Source organism: Phragmites australis, chromosome 1 (genome assembly GCF_958298935.1).
Source record: "Phragmites australis chromosome 1, lpPhrAust1.1, whole genome shotgun sequence".
Taxonomy (NCBI): domain Eukaryota; kingdom Viridiplantae; phylum Streptophyta; class Magnoliopsida; order Poales; family Poaceae; genus Phragmites; species Phragmites australis.
The window spans coordinates 18,231,629-18,253,801 of record NC_084921.1 but is presented as its reverse complement, the minus strand read 5'-3'; the positions used below and the strand labels follow the sequence as shown (position 1 = coordinate 18,253,801).

General features: G+C 54.0%; 1 protein-coding gene across 1 annotated transcript; it reads left to right on the top strand.

Annotated features, from left to right (window-relative positions):
• The first annotated feature begins 269 nt into the window (after window positions 1-269).
• LOC133883224 (uncharacterized) lies at window positions 270-17,757 on the top strand. The gene is made up of 4 exons (XM_062322474.1): window positions 270-371; window positions 887-1,177; window positions 1,337-1,617; window positions 17,586-17,757. The coding sequence occupies exons 1-4, from the start codon at window positions 270-272 to the stop codon at window positions 17,755-17,757; spliced, it is 846 nt and encodes a 281-aa protein (XP_062178458.1).
• The last annotated feature ends 4,416 nt before the right edge of the window (window positions 17,758-22,173 follow it).

Genomic DNA, 22,173 nt, shown 5'->3' with positions numbered 1-22,173 from the left:
ACGCGAGGTTGGAGCCGGTGTTCGAGCGCATCAGATTCTTGCGCGACGCCGGGATGACCTCGGTGATGGTGGTGGCGGATTTCCTGCGCCGCCGCCTGACGCCCCTACAGAAGCGGGCCCGGCCATGCTGGTTCTACACCGGGCCCGAAGACATCACCAGGACCCAAATCGGCGCAAGCTGGGACCTAGGCCCAGCGGAGCTGAGGGGCTTGATCCGGGTGGTGACCGGCGTGGAGGACACGAGCCGGGCGAAGCTCCCGTGGCCGAAAATGGCGCTCTGCGCCAACCCCGAACGCACGACGATCCAGGCGAAGCTCCCGGAGTTCGACGCCCAGGGGCTCGACGACCGGCTGAGGAGCCGGAGTCCTGAGGCCCCCAAGCTCCCTGGATTGGATGAGGCGGCCAGCGAGGGGGCCGCGAGCAGTCCGGTGTGGGCCGGAGGCCCCGGCGCCACGAGCAGCGAGCCGCAGGCCTGCGGTGGAGCCACTGCGGGCAGCAGCCGCCGCACCGGAGAAGAGGGCACCGTCGATAGCGCAGTGGCAGCGGCGCCGGAGGACCGGGGGAAACACCCCCGTCTATACATTCCCGTGCCGGAGTCCTCGCCGTCGCCATCGGCAGCGGCGGCGTTCCCGGTCTTGGAGCCGCGCCTCGTTCGGATGGGGTCTGACACGGCACCCGAAAAATGGGCGACGGCCCCGCCGAGCCCCTGGCGGAAGAGGAGAAGGGAGGACTTTGGGCCGACGCTGTCGGGCCCGGAGTTCAGGCTCCCGGCGGCCAAATGGCAGTACCGGGGGACTACGACCGCGTAAGTTTCATTCTTCGCTCTTTCTTGGGTGCGCTTCGCCCGAACTAAGCTTCGGTTTTGATCTTCCTCTCTCTCCTGCAGGCCGCCCACGGGCGCCGCCGAGGTTCAAGTAGCGTGGGCACCGGCGCCAGCATCGAGCCAAGCCGGCCGGCGGAGCCGAGACAGGCAGACACGGCGATGGCGGCGGGGCCAGCGGACGCGGCGGCCGAGGCAAGGACGGTGGACGCGGCGGCCGAGGCAGGGACGGTGGAAGCGGCGGGTTCGGCGGACGCAGCGGCCGAGGCGGGGACGGCGGACGCGGCGGCCGAGGCGGGGGCGGCGGACGCGATGGCCGAGGCGAGGACGCAGCTGTCGCCCGAGCCCCCGGCGCCGGTTGAACCTACCCCGGGCGTGCCGAGCCCGGGGCGGATGATGGTGCTGCAGCCTTCGGGGACCCCGAACCCCCCAGAGGAGGGTCGCGGGGAAAACAGTGCCCAACCGACGCCCGGCAGGCCTGCCGACCCCTTCCTGGTCGCGATCGAGTGCGTCCAGGTGGCGGTCGAGCGGCTGGGCGCGGCGGTGGACGCGAAGGCGGATCAGCTTGCGGCGGAGCGCGCTAGGCTGGACTTGGAGAGGGCACAACTTACAACCACCCGGCGCACCTTCGAATCCCGTCTCGCCGTGCAACGCGCCGCCAACGAGGAGGAGCGAAGCGTTATGGAAGAGGCCCGCGCGGCGGCCGCGTGGGAGCAGAGAATTTTGGAGGATACCCGCGCAGAGATAGCGCGGGAGCGGGAGATTTTGGGGAGCGCCCGCGCAGAAGCTGCTCGAGAGCGAGAAGACGCCGCCCGCCTGGCTGAGGCATCACGGCAGCAGGCTGCCGAGGCCCTTGCCAGGGAGAGGCAGGCGCAGGAGCGGGAGGAGGCGGTTGCGAGCCGCGATTGGGCGGCGGAGGCCCTCCAAGCTGACTTGACTCTTCGGGAGAGCGAAGTCGACTGGGCTTATGCCGACTTCTAGCGTTGGGCAGCGGAGCTTCAGAACACCGAAGGGGATCTCCGACGCTGGGTGGAGGACGTCGCCATTCGGAAGTTCGACACCGAGATTGCGGCGGCGGACCTGGGTGCCCGGGAGGACTTGCTGCCCCGCCGGGAGGGTGAGGCTGCCGAGGCGGTGGCAGCCGTCGCTGCCAGGGAGGAGCAGAACGCGAAGCACGAGGCAGAGCTGACCACCCGCGAGCGGGCTCTGTCCGAACTGGTGGCGCAGGCGAAGCAAGCCGTCGGCCCTGCACCCGATGCCGGCTCTTCTGGCGCGGCCAGGGGCCAGGGTCTCGAGGAGTAGCTGCGGACCGCGAAGGAGAAGCTCGAGGCTGCCTTTGTCGCGCGGGTCAACCTGCAGCAGATGTTGGAGGACGTACTCCGGTGGATGCGGCGGTCCGTGGCGAGGGCCGGCCTTGGGCGACTCGTCGTGGACGAGAAGGGCGATGCCCCCGGGCGCTACGTCCTGGGACTCCAGCAAGTCTGCCAGCGTCTCAAGGCGCTGCCCTAGTCCGTCCAGGAGCTTGCCGCCCGAGAAGGATGCGGCTTGGCCCAAGCGGTGGCCGAGCACGTTCTGGCCTGCTACCGGAGCATAGACTCGAACTTCTCGCTGGAGCCAGCGCGGGAAGGAGTAATCGAAGCCGAGGGAGAGGCCGCCCGGGAAGCGGTTCGGAGCACCGCTGCCGAGGTGTCGGCCGGCTTCAGGCGGGAAGTGCTGCCGCCGCCAACCCCCGGGGATGGCCGGGATGATTCTGGCTCCGACGTCGACGCCGACTCCGCCTCCAATTAGGCTTTTTGTAGCTTCTTCTTCTTTCCATTTGTCTTTGATGTAAATACAGGAGTGATCCCTTAGAAATGCTTGTATCCCCTTTGCAAATATAATGGAAGCTTTTCTTTGGGCTCGCAACTCCGATATTCTTGAGTACTTAGCGTTTCTTCTGAGTGTTTTATGTTGTTTCTGATGTTCTGCCTTGATGTCCCGAGGAGTACTTAGTCGGTTTGATCCGACCTTTCCATCCCCGAGAATGAAGTCATCCCGACCGTCCTTCTCAGTGCGTTCAGCCCCCGAGCCCTCGCGAATCCGCATCGGCTAAGTCAAAAGACAAAGACACGAACTTCCTTGCTCGGGAGATAGGTCGATCCAGCACGGAGTACGCCATAACCGGTGAACACTTTTCCACCTTGTGACCACTCAGTCAGCAGACCGGAGACACGCGCGGGCGGAAATGTGACCAAGAGTCCCCATGGTTCGGTGGTGCCCGGGCTTAGGACGGACCGGACCGAGCACCGACAGCCCGCCCCTGAGGCCTAGGCTCCGGACTACTCGAGTGGCTCGAGCGATAGGATTACCCAGGGCGCCCAGGGACTCGGTAGTGCTTGGGGCCCTAAAAGCGGACCGAACACCATGACCACCATAAAAGACTTCGGTCAGATATTACCGCACGTACGGTACACCTTTCTACAAACCGTTTTGTCGTTCTAGGAAAAAAGTGGACGCACGGTAGGGTTTTGTGCGCGAGGAGACCATCTCACTGGGTAGATTAGAATGTGAGGGCCCCCGAGGATGATTCGGGAACAAAATATTATTGAACGTAAATTCGTCTGAATTTAACCACTCACCGGACAGCTGTCGGCCTTTTGGCCAACCGATCCAGGAGGGGGGTGCGCTCCGAGCTCGGGGTGCCTGGGGACTTGGTTCCCGCAGCCGGGGCGCCCGAGCATCAAGGGGCACGCGAGGAGCCCGGGGTCGGGTGATCTCGACCACTCATACTTAAGCGGTAGGACCACCCAAGGACCCTCGAGGCCGAGCAGCGACCTAGGCATCAAGGCCCTCGAGGTCGAGCTGCTTTTTGCTTTGATTGTCATTCTGTGACTTTGAGAAAAAATAGAGAGATTCTTTACTTGGTGCGCTCTTTTAGTGCGGTACTTGCTATAGACTGCTCTCGTTTTTGACCCGAGACCTCTCGAATACCCAGACTGGCGGACAAGAACAGGCAGAGGCATAACCCAGAGGTCCTATGGTTTGGTGGCGCCTGGGTATGACAGACCAGATCGAGCACCGACGGCCCGCCCCTGGGGCCTGGGCTTAGGACTACTCGAGCAACTCGAGCGATAGGATTACCCAGAGCACCCAGGGACTCGGTAGTACCCGGAGATTTTCCACGACACCGAACACCACAGCCTACCACATCGGACGTAAGTCAGCGGCAACTGCCCGCGCGCGTACCGATCGGGATTCTTTTATCAACGGGGAAAAAGAGAGAGCGAACTTTTCTCGCACAATCGAGCATCTCACCAGACAGATTAAACATATGGAATCCAGGAAAAAAAAGAAATTGACACACGATTGTCTTTCTCATTCATACTGAATTGACAATTTTTACAAGGTTGGGTGACTTACCCAGCTAGTGGTAGCCCCCGGTCAACTTGGGCGGGGGCGGGGGGGGGGGGGGGAAGCCCCCGGCCTGGTTGACCTGAGCCGCGAGCATGGCCATCTACGGGTAGAACCTGCGCAGATGCTCGATGTTCCACGGGTTGGGAAGCGGCCGCCCATCTTCTGCCGCCAACTTGAAAGAACCTTCTCGCGGGACCCCGATCACGGTGAAGAGACCTTCCTACATAGGGGACAGCTTATTCTTTCCTTCGCGCGACTGGACGCGTCGAAGAACTAGATCCCCCACCTCGAAGGACCGTGCCCGGACGTGGCGCTGGTGATAGCACCGCAGACTTTGCTGGTAGCGGGCTACTCGGACGACGGCGCGCCGCCGGCGCTCTTCCAAGTAGTCGACGTCGTCGCGCCTCTACTGCTCCTGCTCACCCTCAGAGTATGCATGCACCCGAGGGGAGCCTAGAGTGAGCTTAGAGGGGAGGACCGCCTCAGCGCCATACACGAGGAAGAAAGGAGTCTCCCCGGTAGCGCGGCTTGGCGTGGTTCGGTTGGCCCATAGCACGGCGGGTAACTCGTCCACCCATCCCTTCCCATGCTTTGCGAGCACATTATAGGTCCGGGTTTTGAGGCCCTTCAGTATCTCTGCATTGGCGTGCTCAACTTGCCCGTTACTCCGAGGATGAGCGACGGAGGCGAAGCAGAGCTTGATGCCGAGGTCTTCTCAGTAGTCCCCGAACAGGGCACTCGTGAACTGGGTGCCGTTGTCAGTGATGATCCGGTTCGGGACACCAAAGCGACTGGTGATGCCGCGGATAAATTGGAGCACCGTGTTCTTGGTCACCTTGATGACTGGGACCACCTCCGGCCACTTGGTGAACTTGTCGATGGCGACGTAGAGGTACTCATAGCCCCCGATTGCTCAGGGGAATGGACCCAGAATGTCCAACCCCCACACCGCGAAAGGCCATGACAGGGGGATGGTGTGGAGAGCCTGAGCTGGTTGGTGAATCTGCCTTGCGTGGAACTGGCATGCTCTGTTGCGCCGAACCAGCTCGGAAGCATCCTGGAGGGCTGTAGGCCAGTAGAAACCTTGCCGGAAGGCCTTCCCGACCAGCGTGCGGAACGATGAATGGCCACCGCACTTGCCCTCGTGGATCTCAGCGAGGAGCTCGCCGCCTTCTGCCCGGGAGATGCATTTCAGGAGGATGCCTCCTGCGCTACGTCGGTAGAGATCCCCATCTACTATGGCATAGCGTTTGGACTGCTGAGCAACTCTTTCGGCAGACGCCTCATCCCCGGGGAGGAACTTTTCCTTCAAGTACCCTCGGATGTCGTCCATCCACGAGGCATCTTGAGAACATTCGGCAAGTGCAGCGCACTCGTCGGACGGCGGCACCCTGACGGGGCTTCCCACTGAGGGCACCGCCGGGGTCCCCTGAATTGAGTTCGAGGTTTCCCTTTCGTCCTGTTCGGCTGGCAGGACGGAAGGCCGTGTGAGTCTTTCTTCAAAGACTCCGGAAGGGACGCACGCACGGGAGGAGGCCAGGCGGGAGAGCTCGTCGGCCAGAGTGTTGTCGCGGCGAGGGATGTACCGCAACTCCAGGCCGTCGAAGCGCCTCTCCAGCTTCCTGACTGCTGCCACGTACGTCGCCATTTGAGGATCCATGCACTGGTACTCTTTGGATACCTGGTTGATCACCAGCTGGGAGTCTCCCTTGACCAGGAGGCGACGAATCCCGAGGCCCACCGCGGGACGGAGGCCGGCGATGAGGCCTTCATATTCCGCCATGTTGTTGGATGTGCGGAATTGCAGCTGCACGACGTACCGGAGTTCTTCACCTGTTGGGGAGGTGAGAACCACTCCGGCCCCCGCGCCTTTCAGCGAGAGGGAACCGTCGAAGTGCATGATCCAGTACCCAGGCGCAATGTGCCTGGGATATGCAGAAATCTCTTCGGGGATGACCTCGAGGACGGGCGTCCACTCTGCCACGAAGTCAGAGAGCGTCTGGCTTTTGATTGCCTGGCGACTGACAAAGTGTAGGTCGAATTCCGCCAGCTCCACTGCCCACTTGACGACGCGCCCGGTGCCTTCTCGGTTCCGGAGGATGGGCCCAAGTGGATATGTGGTAACCACCGAGACCTTGTGCGCTTGAAAATAGTGGCGCAGCTTCCGGGAAGTGATGAGCACGGCGTAGAGCAGCTTCTGAGCCTGGGGGTACCTTGTTTTGACCTCCCGGAGGACTTCACTGACGAAGTACACTGGCTGTTGTACCCGGTGGGCCTGGACCGCGGCCTCACCCGAGGGGCTGTCGCAGCCCCCAGGCTCGGCGGTGTGGTCGGGGCTGACCGGGTGCTCAGGCTCGACTCCCTGGTCGGGAGGAACCGAGTGCTCGGGCTCGACCCCTTGCTCGGGGGGAGCCAAGTGCTCGGGCTCGACCCCCTGCTCGGGGGGATCCGCGAGGACTGGGGAGTGCCCGGGGGCGGCCGGGAGCTGGGACCCAGCACCTGGCCCCGCGCACTCGTCGCGCTCCACCACCAGCCCCATGCTTACGACCTGAGGAGTGGCCAATATGTAGAGTAGTAGTGGCTTGCCTTCGGATGGGGCCACCAGCACGGGCGGTGAGGTGAGGTATTTTTTCAGATCGCGGAAGGCCTGCTCGGCCTCCGGCGTCCAGTCGAAACGACTGGTCTTCTTCAGGAGCTTGAAGAGGGGGAGCCCCCGCTCTCCAAGTTTGGAGATGAAGTGCCTGAGGGCCGTCATGTAGCCGGTGAGACGCTGGACCTCCTTGAGTCGAGCCGGGGGTCGCATCTGCTCGATGGCCCGGATCTTCTCTGGATTGGCCTCGATTCCTCGGCTGGAAACCAAGAAATCGAGGAGCTTGCCCGCGGGTACCCCGAAGACACACTTCTCGGGGTTGAGCTTTAGGCGGGTAGTGCGGAGACTGTTGAAAGTCTCGGCAAGGTCGTCGAGCACGGTGGCGTGGTCTCGAGACTTGACCACGAGATCGTCGATGTAGGCCTCGATGTTGCGGCCAACCTGCGAATTAAGGGTGATACGAATAGCGCGCTGGAAAGAAGACCCAGCATTGTGCAAACCAAAATGCATTGACATATAACAATAAGTCCCCACCGGGGTGGTAAAAGCAGTTTTTTCTTCGTCCTCTACGGCCATGCGAATCTGGTGATACCCAGAGTTTGCATCCAAAAAACACAAAAGATCACATCCCGCGGTTGCATCTACAATTTGATCTATGCGGGGCAAGGGAAAAGGATCTTTGGGGCAAGCCTTGTTCAGGTCGGTGTAGTCCACGCACATGCGGAGCTTGCTGTTGGCTTTTGGGATGATAACCGGATTCGCCAGCCACTCGGGGTGGAGGACCTCTCGGATAAATCTGGCGTCGAGGAGCTTGCTGACCTACTCCCGGATGAATTCCTGGCGCTCAGGCGCCTGTCGCCGGACTTTCTGCTTCACGGGGCGTGCGTCCATGCACACAGCCAAGTGGTGCTCAATCACCTCCCTAGGGATCCCGGGCATGTCAGATGGTTGGCAGGCAAACACGTCGGTGTTAGCCCGGAGGAAGGTGATGAGCGCGCTTTCCTATTTGCCGTCCAGGTCGCCACCGATGCGGACGACCTGGGAGGTGCCTTCGCCCACCACGACCTCCTTCGTAGGAACAGAGGCGTCGGCGGCGAGTCGGGGTTTGGATGAAGAGGGTCCCGGGCCCCCTGGGCAGCCTTCGACCTCGGCCTGGGCTGAGACCAAAGCCATGTACGACTGCTCGGCGCAGGAAACGGCGTCGCCGGAGTCGGTAGTCACGGAGATTGGGCCTGCTGGGCCCGGCATCTTAACCGTGAGATACGCATAATACGCGGCCAACATGAATTTGGTGAGCGTCGGGCGCCCGAGAATGGCATTGTAGGGGAGGGGGAGCTCCACGACGTCGAAGAGGACGTTTTTCGTGCGGAAGTTGTCCCGACTCCCGAAGGTCACGGGTAACTCGACCTACCCGAGGGGCAGGGAGTGCCCGGGTGTCACTCCGCAGAATGGAAGCGACGGCTTTAGGCGCCTGGAGGACACCTGCAGCTTTTAGAAGGCCTCCTTGGAGAGGAGGTTGAGGCCTGCGCCCCCATCGATCAGCACCCTACCGACCTTGACATTGCAATGGTGGGGGACACTACCAAAGGCAGTCGCCCCACGCCTGCAGTACTGGAGGGGTGGTCGGCTATACTGAACGTGATCGGAGCGTCCGACCACCTCAGGGGACTGGTGGCCTCTTCGCTCGGGATTGCCGAGCACACCTCACGCCGCATGGTCTTGATGCCACGCCGCGAGGAAGGCGTGTAAGCGCCTCCGTCAATGAAGGCGACGGTATGCTTGGGTTCCTGGAAGCCGAGCTCGGCGTTGCTGGGGGCGGCCTCATAATCGCCTCCCCCGCGAGACTCGTCGCGCTCCCGGTGGCGCTGCTCGACGAGACCTTTGACCGTACGACACTCCATGAGGAAGTGCCATCTGATCTGGTGTATGGGGCACCACTTGCCTGGCTCGGGCCCCGCGGGAGCGGGGGCCCTCGCTGGAGCAGGAGCCCGGGCGGAAGCCAGGGCTCTTGCGGGAACTGGTGCCCTTGCAGGTGCCGGGGCCCTCGCGGGCACGGGCCGTCTGTCGGCGGCCGCCCGGTGTTCTTGCCGGCGGTCGGGCTCCTGGGCTGGCCTATGGGCACGGCCTTGGGCTGGCTCGACAGGAGCGGCCTCGCGATTTCTTTTCTTTTTCTTTTCCCGCCTGTCAGAGCGGGAAGAACTTGGCTGGTCGGCGGCGGGGCACTCGGAGCGCGGAGCATGCCACGCCCGGGCCTCTGCCACCTTGGCGCACTTGTCGGCTAGTGCGAAGAGTTTCGCAGTGGTCTCGATTTCGTGTGTACCTAGCTTTTCGAGCATCCGCTCGTCGCGGACGCCCTGCCGGAAGGCGACGATGACAGCGTGAGGGCTATCCGCGGGATAGTATTGTGGACCTGGCTGAAGCGCTGAATAAAGCGCCGCAGCGTCTCCCCCTCCTATTGCTTGATGGCGTGGAGGTCGCACTCCAAGCCAGGGTGCGTGAACGTGCCCTGAAAATTAGCCACAAACTGGTGGCAGAGGTTATCCCAGGAGCTAATATATCCTGGGGGTAAGTTCATGAGCCAAGAACGGGCGGAGCCCCTCAAGGCAACATGGAAATAATTTGCCATCACCTTTTCACTGCCTCCGGCCGCCTCGACGGCCGTAGTGTAGATTTGGAGGAACTCGACGGGGTCGATGGACCCGTCGTACTTCTCCGGCAGCTCAGGGCGGAACTTGGAGGGCCATTTGACCCGACGGAGCTCAGTAGTGAAGGCACGGCAACTGGTGCCGTACCCTGTGGCGCGGGCGACTCTCCTTGGCGGAGAACGCCGGCGAGCCGGTGAATCCTCGAGGTCGTGGGCCGGAAAAGAGGAAGCTTGGTCTAGAGCCTCGGCCTCCTGCCGGGTTTCCCGCTGACGCTCGAGGGTGACGCGCGCATCTTCGTGGCCCCTCCGCTCATTGAGACACAAGCGGAGGTCCTGGGCTTCGGACGCGGCCAGGGGGGTGGCGCTCCGCCTGGAGGCCCCCCGGCCCGTGTGAGCGTTGCCCGTTGATGGGCCGGTTCGGGTGGCGCCACGCTGGGTGGTGGCACGAGAATTCTCGGCCAGCACCTGGCGGCGAGCAGTGCTGACCAGGGCAGCGACTTCTTGGATCCAGCGGCCTTCCGGAGTTTCCAGAGTCGCCTGGACAGGCGGATGCCTGAGGGGAGCGTGTGCCGCAAGCAGCGGGCTCCCGGGGCTGACCTCGCTGAAAGCGAGCCTACGCCGGAGAGGCACCTGGCGCTGCCCAGAGGCGGACCTGGTGGTCGGGGTTTTGACCACCTGCTGGGGGTCGGACGGTGCATCGGCGGCGGCGGCGGCGGTGGCGACGGCCCTGCTGGGCCCTGCACCTTGGTCCCCTTGGGAGGGGAACGCCATGCGTGCAAATCGCGGCTGCTGCTGGGACGCAGCAGCGGCTAGGACCTCCTGTGCGAGGGGCGGCATTTCCTTGCTGGAACTGGAGCCGGAACGCTGGAGGCGGTGTCCACCGGCCATTTTTTCTGTAGAAGAAAACAAACAAACAGATTCAGGGATGTTCCCCCCTACCTGGCGCGCCAGCTGTCGGAGGATTAACTCCTGTCACAGGGATCCCGAGAGACCCCTGTTTAGAGATTTGGCTGGGGGGATGATCCTGAATAAGTTCGTCGGAGAAATAAATGGAAGTGAATGCAAATGCTACTGCCAGTGGTGGGGGATGATGACCTAGTGCAAGAAGAAGTAAATGCACCGGAATTTAGACAGGTTCGGGCCGCGCGGAGGCGTAATACCCTACTCCTGTATGGATGTAAATAACTGTCCTGAGGAAGTCCCTCAAGGATGTTTCTGGTTACAAGAAAATTTGTCTAACTAAGAGCTTGAGGCTCCTTGTTCTTCGGCAGGGACTGTGCCTTGGGTTGGTCTATGGTTCGGTTCTTGATGTTTCTGTATTCTCTTTTTTGTTGGACGCCGGATGTCGGATGTCTCCTTCTCTCTGTGCTGCTGACTCTTTTAAGCACTCGTCGGCTGTGACATGCCCCAAACGGGAAGGAGGGGGCACAAGTTCCAAGATGCCACGACTGGGAAAGGCGCCATCATTTCTTCTGGGTGAAGTGACCGGGGGGTGGAAAACACGGCGCACGCCCGGTCACCTGTCACCATAAACGCCCTGGCAACGGGCGCCGTAGAGAGGGCCCACCAGGCAGCCGCAGAGCAACCCGGCGTGCCCACCCTGTCTTGTTCCTTTGCCACAGCAGGGCGGCAGACGGAACGCCTTGATCCTGGCGATGTTATCTCGAGATACGCCGGATGATACGGGACGGGACCCGTGCAATTAATGGCCCCACGCATCTCTGCCAAGACATGGCAGGAACTGACACTGCGGTGGGAGCAGTTGGGGATGTCAGGCCACGCACGTTCATTAAATGTGGCCTCGGACCTCTGACCGGTTGACACCTCATCGGTGGGCCCCTCGGGGGCCTTTCTGGGTCGTCGGGGCACCGAGTGCTCGGGGGTACTGTTCACGTCCCCGAGCACTCTCTCCCGAGAATGCATATCCTTGTCCTCGGGGTACCGGGTGCTCGGGGGTACTGTTCATCTCCCCGAGCACCCTCTCCCGAGCACTCTTGCGCGAACCTTCGGGGAACCGAGTGCTCGGGGGCTGCCACGTGCACCCCCGAGCACTCTCTCCCGAGCACTTTTGCACAGATCTTTCAGGGAACCGAGAGCTCGGGAGCAGCCACGTGCAGCCCCGAGCACTCTCTCCCGAGAACTTTCGCACTGACCCTCGGGGAACCGAGCGCTCGGGGGTTGCCACACGCAATCCCCGAGCACTCTCTCCCGGAACTCAGCTCTTCTGATCGTCGGGGGACTAGGGTGCTGGGGGGTGACTGGGCACCTCCCCGAGCACTTTCTTCCCGGTACTTAGACTCTGCGGATCATCGAGGAACTGGGGTGCTCGGGGACCATGGGCTGTGGCCCCGAGCACCTTCTCCCGGGACTTTGAACTTTTCTCACTTCGCAGGAGGGACCTCGCGGGATGGCGACACGTGGCGGATGGCTGGCCTGGCCTCGGGACTCAGGGACCCCCGGTTCCCGTTACACCAACACACATGTTATGAGCTTTTGTGTGTGAACCAGCAGTCTCATATTGTTGTCCTGTAGGGTGTGCGGCCATAGCATGTTCTAAATAGCTCCATCATTGTCCATACGTTGTTTCAGATGAGAATGAACAATGCATGTGCTTTATACTTACACAAGATATTGGAGGAGAACTTTGAAATGAGGGTGTATGTAAACATGGTTTCACGACTGGTGTAAGGTGATGTAGTAACTAGCATGGAATGATCAGGCCAATAGTTGATGCATGAAGAGGAGGGAGTGCATATCAGGGAGGGCAGTTCCGGTATAGGGGAGCTAGAGTGGACTCTTCTAAAGTAGATGCAGGATCCATTGATGGTGAGGCCAGTGATAGCGGGGATGAAGAAGCTGCTGACAATGATGATCCAATGCCAGTGATCCAGAACTTTCATGATGCTGGGCTACTGGAATGTGCTGCCGTTGAGTTTAACACCTTATTTAACTAGGGATATTAGAATAGCGACATACAGGTCATACAACGGTTTCATAACAGGGATGAGGTCATCTACTTTATTAGCAACTATGTTTTATTGACAAGAAGGAATCATAAGTGCACTTAGTCTAACCCTACGGAGTATGAGATTAGGTGTATCAAGCACCCGAATTGTCCTTACTTCGTACAAACATATAAGCCAAAATATGAGAACTATTTTGTGATGAGTAGACACACCCTACATACATGTAACAAAGGGGCTGTTAAAAATATGAGCCACGTCGTTGATGTGAGGTTCATAACCCAACTCCTCATCATCTTTGTTGGCATGGACATACGTTTGTCGCCAAAATCGATTATGGAGGAAGTCCCTACTTGGATCATTTGGTGGATGACCTTTAAATAGCTACATGACCCTTCTCCATCTGCCACACACATGATTTTTAGGAAGACAACTATACTTTGCGAGACGTGTTCATACATATGTTGTAACTCAGTCTTTAGACATGAAGTAACCACACGACAAAGATTTAAACATAAATGACAACATCTCTATTGTAAAACGACAACACGACTCTTTCTCTCTCTATCGACGGTTGCAACAGGATTCCATGAGACCCACCATAACATCACAATAACTCTCCCTCAAACGTGCATTGTCTTTGAGCAACACAAACTCAACTCGCATGCAACTCGCTAGCTGCACACGAGTGTTGTCTATTATTGGATTTTTGACACCGAAAACAAAAGGCAGCAACACGCGGACGCAACAGCACTGAAAGCAAAGGGCCGCGCCAAAAGCTTGACGCAACATGACAAGACTTCGGTTGTTTTTGGCACATGAGGTGCCAGATACGGTGCCGTATCTGGCACCTCATGTGCCAAACACAGTGTGTTTCAGCATATGAGGTGCCGAATACGGTGTATAGTATCATATTCAGCACCTTGTGTGCCGAAAATAGTGAGGCCAGCTCTTTTTGGTGTATGATGTATCAAAAATGGGTTTTCAGTAAATAAGGTGTCGAATACACTTGCTATAATTATAAATACGTAACATATTATCTATTTTTACAAATACAGTATCGTATGTTATCTACTTTTAGATTTTTACCTATTTCAACGTTGTATAGGACCTCCATATTCTGCGATACAACCCAGAGGGTCAGAGACTTGGTGGGTGTGAAAGTGCATTGATCGATTTACATGTGCCTCGACAAGTGTGTCCCTGGCCACATCAATTGGTAGGATCTACGGACAATGATCGCGCATGGTGTGCCACCAATCACCAATTGGTTGGTAGATGGTGTTTGGTGGTTTCCTAAACTTGCTTGTATATTTTTTTGCTTGGCTATTACAGTGTGGCAGTTTTCTTCATTGCCTCGCCTTCAAGGGTTCTTACCGGCATCTTTAGGTTCAGTAAGGTGGTGTTTGGTTGCGGTGCTATTTGGTTGTCTACTTGTATGAAACAGTACAGTATATGTACTAGTCCGCTCTAGATCGAAGATGTCCAGGTGTTTGTTTGGTTAGATGTACCATTTCGTCTAGGATGAAGTTGTCCAGATTCCTAGAATATGCCCGGTAGATGTTGTATCGAGCCATTCGACAAAATCGTTCTTGTCACCTGCTCTCTATCTTTAACGTGTCATTGTCCCAGGCTTCACAAATTGGATAGACACCCAAAAACCGTTCGGGATCAGTAACCGTAGTGAACGCACAGTAATTTGGTGAAATTCAGTAGAAATCGATCAAATTTTGTTAAATTTTTGAATAACAAACAACTACGATAACCACTCGGTTTCTAAATACGATGCAGACCGAATTGACTAACAACTACGATAACCACTCGGTTTCTAAATACGATGCAGACCGAATTGACTAACAACTACGATAACCACTCGGTTTCTAAATACGATGCAGACCGAATTGACCAACAACTACGATAACCGAACGGTTACCATCGTATTTTCGAATCTTATATTGTACTAACTATTGCATCGTTGCCCTATCTGCAACGCCGCCCCCCTGGCTCACAGGCCATCCCCGCTAGTCCTCTCCGTTCGATCCTCCCGCCCGGCTGCGCCGCTGCCACTACCTGAAAGGTCGCTGTTGCCCCCGCAGAACCACACTGTCGCCACCCAAAGAGACGCCGCCGCCACTGCACATCCACTGCCCCGCCGAGATTTTGCACCGGATAGATTCGTTCGAGGTCCGAGTAGCTGCCAAGAAAAAGGTTTTTTTCCTCCCTGAGTTTATTCTGGCTGCTCGCTAGTGCTTGTTCTGGCCGTCCGTTTGGTCATGACTCATGAGTGCTTGCTCCTCCTGCGAACGAGTAGTACTGCACCACTGCTAATGGAGAGAGTGAACAGCTTTGTACGAATTGGGTAGCCGGCAATAGAATGAGTTTTTTATAAACAAATTCCTTCTTGTTACGATAAAGCAAGTTATGGCCTTTTCGGTTGCGGCACATGGTGGGGCGAGGCTATTTCGCGCGCGCACGCTGGGAGCCGAACGAGCGGTACAGTTCGACACCCAAAACTTTTCCTTTTCAGAAAGTTCCCCCTCCGTAAGTTTTCTTTTTCGAAAATTTTTATAAAAAAAATTCAGCTCAAAACTTGTCAACAAAACTTGTAACAAAAACATATCCATAAAAGTTATCAAGAGAAAGTTACCAACAATTTTATCTACAAAACTTGTCCATAAACTTGTAACAAAAAGTTTATCCATAAAACTTGTTCACAAAATTTGTAACAACAGTTGTCCACAAAAGTTTTTGAGAAAAAGTTTATACGAGAAAAGTTTGTCTTAAAAGTTTTGAGAAAAAAGCTAACGAGAAAAGTTTGGAACTAAATTTCAGCACAAATGTTTTAACAAAATTTTTCAGCACCAACTTTTTTGAACAAATTTTCAACACAAAATTTTTAACTGTGCGTAGCACAATTAGCGCGAGGCCCACCTTGTCTGTGGGCCGCTCGGATAGCAAAGCTCATAAGCTCACGAGCCATCCGGGCCTCCCGCACCCCCTGGCCTCAACCGGATGTCCGCGCGCACCTCGATAGCCCATCGTCTGTGACTTGGGTGCGCACGGACACCCGCAAAATAACTTTTTCGCACATGGTTTCTTTTGGTCTGTGACTTGAGCCCTAAGTTGTTGGAGATACATTGTTGGAAATAATAACACTTTCAGATTTAATTTAATTCAATTCCTGATATAACATAAACATGAATAAATGTAGAAAACTTGGATAAGCCATGACAAGATTCGAGTATAATTGACTGAAATTCGACCAACCCCAATCAATCTTGACTAGATACTCGACAAGGATCTTAACTAGCTCACTTGAGAAATGTATCGACTAAAACACTCAAGTAGTATATCGACTAGTTCAGTCGATTAAACACTAGAGTAGAATTGCAGTATACGTACCCGATGGCAATGTCAAATGCAGAAGCCCCTATGATGTTGATGTAGTAGCGATGATGAAGATGAAGTAGTCGAAGTTGATCTCAATGTAGCAGATGGTGACGACGGTGGCAATGTAGAGGAAGTAGCATACGATGATGTAGAGGAAGCAGATCGTGAGCAATCGCGAGGAGCACTTTCCAAAAACCTTATTCGCCCTCTCTCGGTGCAGGATCCCAAGAACGGCGGGTTTTGGAGACCTGCTCTCCCGTTTATCGATGCAGGCCGGTGCAGCGGGATAGAGTAGTCTACGTGCGACGACGCAACATAGAGAAATTGGTAAACCCTAATTGTGAGTATGCAACTCGCGTCTCTCCTTTGTGCGGTGATTGGCAGATATATATAGAGGGAGAGTTGCACGGTTGAGATGCACCACAATCGGAGTCGTGCCACCATGATCGGAGTCTTGACCGACATGATTTCTATATATTTATCCATTTGCCCACGTAGTAAAAAGGAATAAAACCGCAAAAGGAAGCTGGACCTGTGCAAGCAACTGGACCCAATTTCGATGGACCATTCACATAGGTGCCGTCATGCGCCCCCACCCTCCACCTTGGCCCAGGCCATGGCCCGGCCCAGCCCAGCGAGTGAGCATGAGCTTGTATTCTTCTAGTCCTCTCGTACACACATGCTAAGTGGGTGGAGGAGAGAAATCCTTTTAAGTTGATCTCCATCCACATCCACTAGCAAGGTGAGACTAAAGAAACACACCTCCCTCACATGGTTGGGCCTTTGAGATTTTTTTAGAATTATACAAATATAATGGTGTCGAAGAATAGTTCCTGACAATAAATCCATAAGTTGACTGGGTACCTTCGAGAGTAGGGATTAATCATGAAGCGAGACCAAATAATGTATACAGGTTCAGGCTTCCGATTGGAGTAATATCCTACGTCTTGTAGGGGTGTTGCTGTCTTGTATTGATGATCTCGAGTACAAGCAAGGTTGTTAAGATTATTACAAGGAGTTGATTGGATCTAATCTATCATAGGGCTAAAGTTGTCGAGTAACTCCTCTGTTGTTGCCTTTCGTGTTGCTCATAGTTCCTTGTTCGTTGTCCTCCCCCCTTAGCCTTTCAGCCTTATATAGGGGTGAAGTACTGACTCCTAGCCAGCCGTAGTCGATAGGGAGTTGTCTTCCTTGACGTTCAAGTAGATAGATCTATTTGAATACAGCATATCAGTTTGGGTAACCAATCTAAACCTTCTCGGTATGTACTTTCTTGATTCCGGGTGTATCAGGTACCGCTGATTCGGTTCCGTGATATCTGGAGTTGCCGAATATATGTCATATATACCTTGTCTGTATATGACGTACTCCTTATGCGCATATACCCCATAGTTAGAAATTAGACAGTAGCCCCCCAACTCTACTCCGGAGGAGAGGTTTCCATAAGCACCCACTCAAGTACTGCCAAGTTTATGCTTGGTTGAGTAAAGTAGATCAAACTCATGGTCGAAAGAATTAAGTATAGACAGATCCTTTCTCAAGTATCAAGTGGAAGCTCAGTCGGGTTGAGCGCCCTGTGGCTAACCGCACTCGAGACTTGAAGAAAAAGATTTAAAGAACTCAACTGATTGACACTCGACTCCGAGTAGAGTTAAAAAACCTTTTGAAATTTGAAACGGCGGGTACATGTGCATTGCAGAGATTCTCACGTCGTCATCATTCCTTTTTTCACGCCGGTCCAAGCGTTGTGCGGTAACTTTTTGGTTTTTTACCCATAAGACCCAGACTTGCAGCCACCATTCTTCATCCTTTGCCACTAGTCTTCCTTCACAAGCCTCTCAGCTTCCTCTACCTCGGCAAAGTTTACATCCACGGATCCCAATTCTTCCTCGATGATTCCGACTTCCTCCTCACCGAAGAAGCAGTCGGACGCAGCAGCCGCCGATGCCTCGCCTGATCAGTATGACGAGGCGAGTTTATGATTGAGGCTTGGACGCCCTCAGCTATGCAAGAAACTTGGCTGGCGGAACTCGAAGCAAAAGGAGTGGTGCCGCCGCGTAGCCTAGTCGAATGGAGGATGGCATCGGGTGAGAGATTCCCTTCCTGGAAGATTGAGCATGAGTTCATAGTTTTTGAGAGTTTATTCCGTTGTGGTTTTAACATCCCTCCTTCCACGTTCCTTCTCAATGTGCTTGGTCGATATCAGATTGAACTCCAGCACCTGAACCCCAATTCGTTCACCATGTTGAGTGTTTTTGTTCATCTTTATGAGGCTTTCCTTGGCATCAAGCCAAGTTTGAATCTTTTTTAGTAATTTTATAAACTGAAAAGGATTACCGAAAATAAATGTGTCAGACGATGTGGTTTCCAATTAAGGAGTGGGATGAGAAACTCATATATCTTGGTTCCCCTAACTTCCTCTTGGTCGAAGGATTGGAAGAAACTTTGGTTTTACGTCTCCAATCCCGATCCGATCAGTTTTCCTTTAGTGTATAGAGGTCTTTTTCCTGTCCAAAATCTTTCTTTGATGCAAGAGCATCGAGTCCGGCCACAGCACCTACTTTGCCAACAGGATTGGCATGCTGAGGCAATTTTCCTTTACTGGGTGGCATGAGGCCAGAGACTTCATTAGTAAGAGATTGAGTCCCTTGAAGACGCAAACATGCCTGGCTCGAGAGTACAGTGGGGAGGAGGATGCTTCTAGGGATGCGGCTGGATGTAAGGCTTAGTTAGAACTTTGCCCTTTTCTTTTGGCTATGATCTTTGAGCTTTATCTAGTAAACCTTTCTTTTCTTTTTCAGCCCTGCCTGCCCAAGATGTCACCACCTGGCTGAACAAGCTTTTTTCTTCTGGCGCACCAGAGTGTGGCATTGTGCCTTACTCCTTAGCGAATCCTCGACCATATGTAAGGATTTTCTTAATGGAATAGTAAGACCTGTTATTTTCTATTTGTTCTGACTTGTCTGTGTGACTGCAGGCTCCAATTTTTCATCAATAATATATCCTTTTGAGCGAGGTCTTTGATCTCGATGGCGCTACTTCTTCCTATGCTGTCGATAAGGGTAAAGGATCGACAAACGAGGAGGCCGAGGGGTCTCTTCGATCAAAGAGATCGTCCCCGTCTTCTCATCTGTTGCTGGATCCATGCCCTCTCAAGCGCAAGCGAAGGAGACCTCGGGTATGCTGATTGAAGTACTTATTATCTTCTTATTTCCTTTCGAATTATCAAATAGATACCAGAATGCATTCGGTTTGGATGAGTGGCCTTTTATTAGGGAATAGCGAGCATACCAACCTAATCGCCTCCTCGAGCAACCGCCACTCTCGATGACCCAACCGAAAAGGTAACTCTTCTCGAGTTATCAATTTTCTTTCGGTCATTCTATTAATGACGAGTTGCATGGATGGCTCTTTTTTAGGGGACTACTGGCGCGTTCTCGCAATTGCCAACTCGAGGGACTGACATGCTTGATGACTCGACTAGAGAGGTAATTTCAGTCGAATATCGCTCTTTAGTTGGTCATATTTTCAATCGATAATGCATTCTTATTATCTGGTTCTTTGCAAGCTACTGATGACTTGACTTTTCCTGATCCATGTGTAACTCTTCCACTGGCTCCGCCTACTTGACCAAGAACAAAGAAGGTGACCACAAGAAGGCTAAAGTCAAGCATTATTTCACACTTTCTGATTTCAAAGAGGCTTGTCCTGGATTTTGATCTCAACTGGTCGATTGACAATCCTTTCTTTTTCTCTTCTCTTATTCTGTTGATTGTAGACTATCGACTGAGGTGCAAACCAAGGTTGCCAGCGTCTTGACCAGCCATCCGGGGCTAACTTCCCTGGTTGACTCGTCCTCAGCTCCAATTAGAGATCCTGTCTCGAGTGCACCTGAAGAAGAGTGAAACTTCAATATCAATCCCGACTGATGATCCATGGTCAGCGATAAAAACTTTTCTCCAAGCTACAAGTGCTTAGGTAGCTGTCGCTGAGGCCAACCACCACAAGAAGCTCGAAGCCAAGAGGGAGAAAATTGAATGTAAGTCTGTTCTTGATCACAAGTGCATGATTCGATTATTGGGTGATCCGAAAAGAATTATTATTCAGTTTACTTTTCAGCCTTGAGTCCTCCTACAACAACAAGGAAAAGCTTCTTGCTTACGCAATGAAGATGACGATATCAAGTTTTAGGAGAGACTCGGGAATCAAATGAACACTGCTCGAGCTGAAAAGAAGGCGATGATGTTTGAAAGGGAAGCTGATGTCCTGGCTCTTCAAGAGCTGAAGGAGCAGACCCATGACCTCATGTCTCAAGCAGCCTCTGCAAGCGCTGCCACATTACTAGGTATTTTCAAGAGCTATAACCCTACCCTCGATACCTCATTGGCGATAGTTGGGTTTAATTGCACTAGCGAGGAGGCCGTAAAGCTTGTAGAAAGTGTCCAGTCGGTAGTTCTAGCTTTTGTCGAGTATTGAGGCTCAGTTTGACTAGTGACGATAGTGAGGGGAGTCCCTTGGACTGATGGTTTGTCCTGTTTTGGCACTTGTAAGACACATTTTATGATCCGAGAATGCATGCAGCAAGGCTACATTTTGCCAATATATTATGCTTTTGTCATCTATTTCTTTGTCGATGAAATAGGATTAGCATAAGTAGATGCAATAACTGGTATGTTGTCATTGTTCTCAAGACCATACGATTACGCATCTGTCAACTCCTGAAATCTTAACTAAATAAGGCATTAGATGTACGGCCCTAGAGTACTCGAGAAGACCATAATAGTGAGGAAAAGACTAATACAGAGCTAGAAAAAAGCATATCGAATTTTTTGTGAACTTTTATCAATTTGCGCATTCGATCAGCAAACAAACATGAACTCGGTAGAGAGCACACGCAAGGCAAACTAGGACTTCAGAACCTTTTGGCCATTAGGCGTGAGATATCTGACAATCTCTATGATGTTATGCGTCCTAAGGTATAGTTATCCATCATCGACCCAACACATGCCTCTGTTGGTTCTATTTATCATGATCAACGCAAAGCCAGATAAAATTTTGCAAAAAACATATAAAAGAAATATGTTATTGGTCGAGGAAGAAATTACTCGATCGGAGAGTAGAAAAGGACATACCTGTACCACTGATTGGAGAGCAGAGTTATAGCTCTCAACTCTGTACTTGGCCGAATCTCATTCTCGACCATGTACTCGATGATTGAGTTGGTCGAAGAGTAAGGCTTGTTCTCGACCATAGAGTCAGCCGAAGAGTAAGGCTCGTTCTTGACTGAATACTCGAGAATGCAAGCCCCCGAGTGTTATGGTTTCGACTGCAATATGATTATTGACTGAACTCAAACCACCAGGTAGGTGGGCATTAAAATATCCTGCTCCCATTTGTACTTGTTTTCACCATAATATTGACCCGATGCATCATAATGGCCGCCCATCCCTCTTTGCAGAGATAAGAGAAGCCATAGCGCCATCAAGACTTCCACCAAACGTGCTACGCGCCTGAGGTGACGCCATTGTTTTGGATCTTGACGGCTATGTTTACACAGTACAATCCATTTCCCCCGCTATAAATAGAGGGGACTTGAAGCCGTTTGTCCGTCGTCTGCTTTGTTTCCTTTGCCTATTGCCTCCTAAGACTCGTAGAGCTTGAAGCCATGGCCTCCACTCCATCTCCGGCTATTGAGCCAATCCAAGAAGTCCTTTCCCCTGGGCCTCTCGCCATGATACTTCCTGAGGTCATTATCATCACATCCTCCGATGATGAGGACTTAAGTAGCGGGCCTCAGAAGGAGAGAGAAGAAGCATCCATTATAGATCGACACCGCCCCCTCACTCAGCACGTTTGCCATTACATCAAGACCTATGCTTTAGCGTAGTGCTCTGCACTAGAGAGGAATGAGGATGGGGGTGATCTCGACTGGATCATTGACCAAGCCGCCATTGAGGTCTTCGGCGGTGGAGCCCCCGAGTCGTCGCCGGTGAAGGAGGCACGGTCGCCTTCTCCGTCGACAATCGCCAGATCACCTTCGTGCCAGGTAGAAGACCACTCGACATCACTAGTGCCGGCCAGTAGGTCCAGCAGGGCCTTTGCCTCGGGCACTTTTTCTGGCCCTTATGCTGGTCAGCGACTGATTCCTGGGGTGATCAGTTGCCACCCAAGGGAGGAGTATAAAAGGTTCCTCGACTCGTTCAAGGGAGAATGAGGGTCCATACGCTTCCAAACTTTTGGAGGTGGTGGATCTTCACTATTTGCCAGAGTTAGGTGGATCCTTTCTGCTAATTTTGCACTAGCCACACGGATTAGAGGAAAAGGGAAAGATTATGTAATCAAGTAGCTAACCGGATAAAATGTAATCGACTTA

What these genes read in the sequence shown, in the direction of transcription:
- LOC133883224 (XM_062322474.1), top strand. Translation starts at nt 270, where the DNA reads ATGGCGCTCTGCGCCAACCCCGAACGCACGACGATCCAGGCGAAGCTC. An exon ending in CGCCCGAGCCCCCGGCGCCG is followed by an intron (nt 1,178 to 1,336) that starts GTTGAACCTACC and finishes GAGTGCGTCCAG; the next exon opens with GTGGCGGTCGAGCGGCTGGG. An exon ending in CGCGCAGAAGCTGCTCGAGA is followed by an intron (nt 1,618 to 17,585) that starts GCGAGAAGACGC and finishes CATAAGACCCAG; the next exon opens with ACTTGCAGCCACCATTCTTC.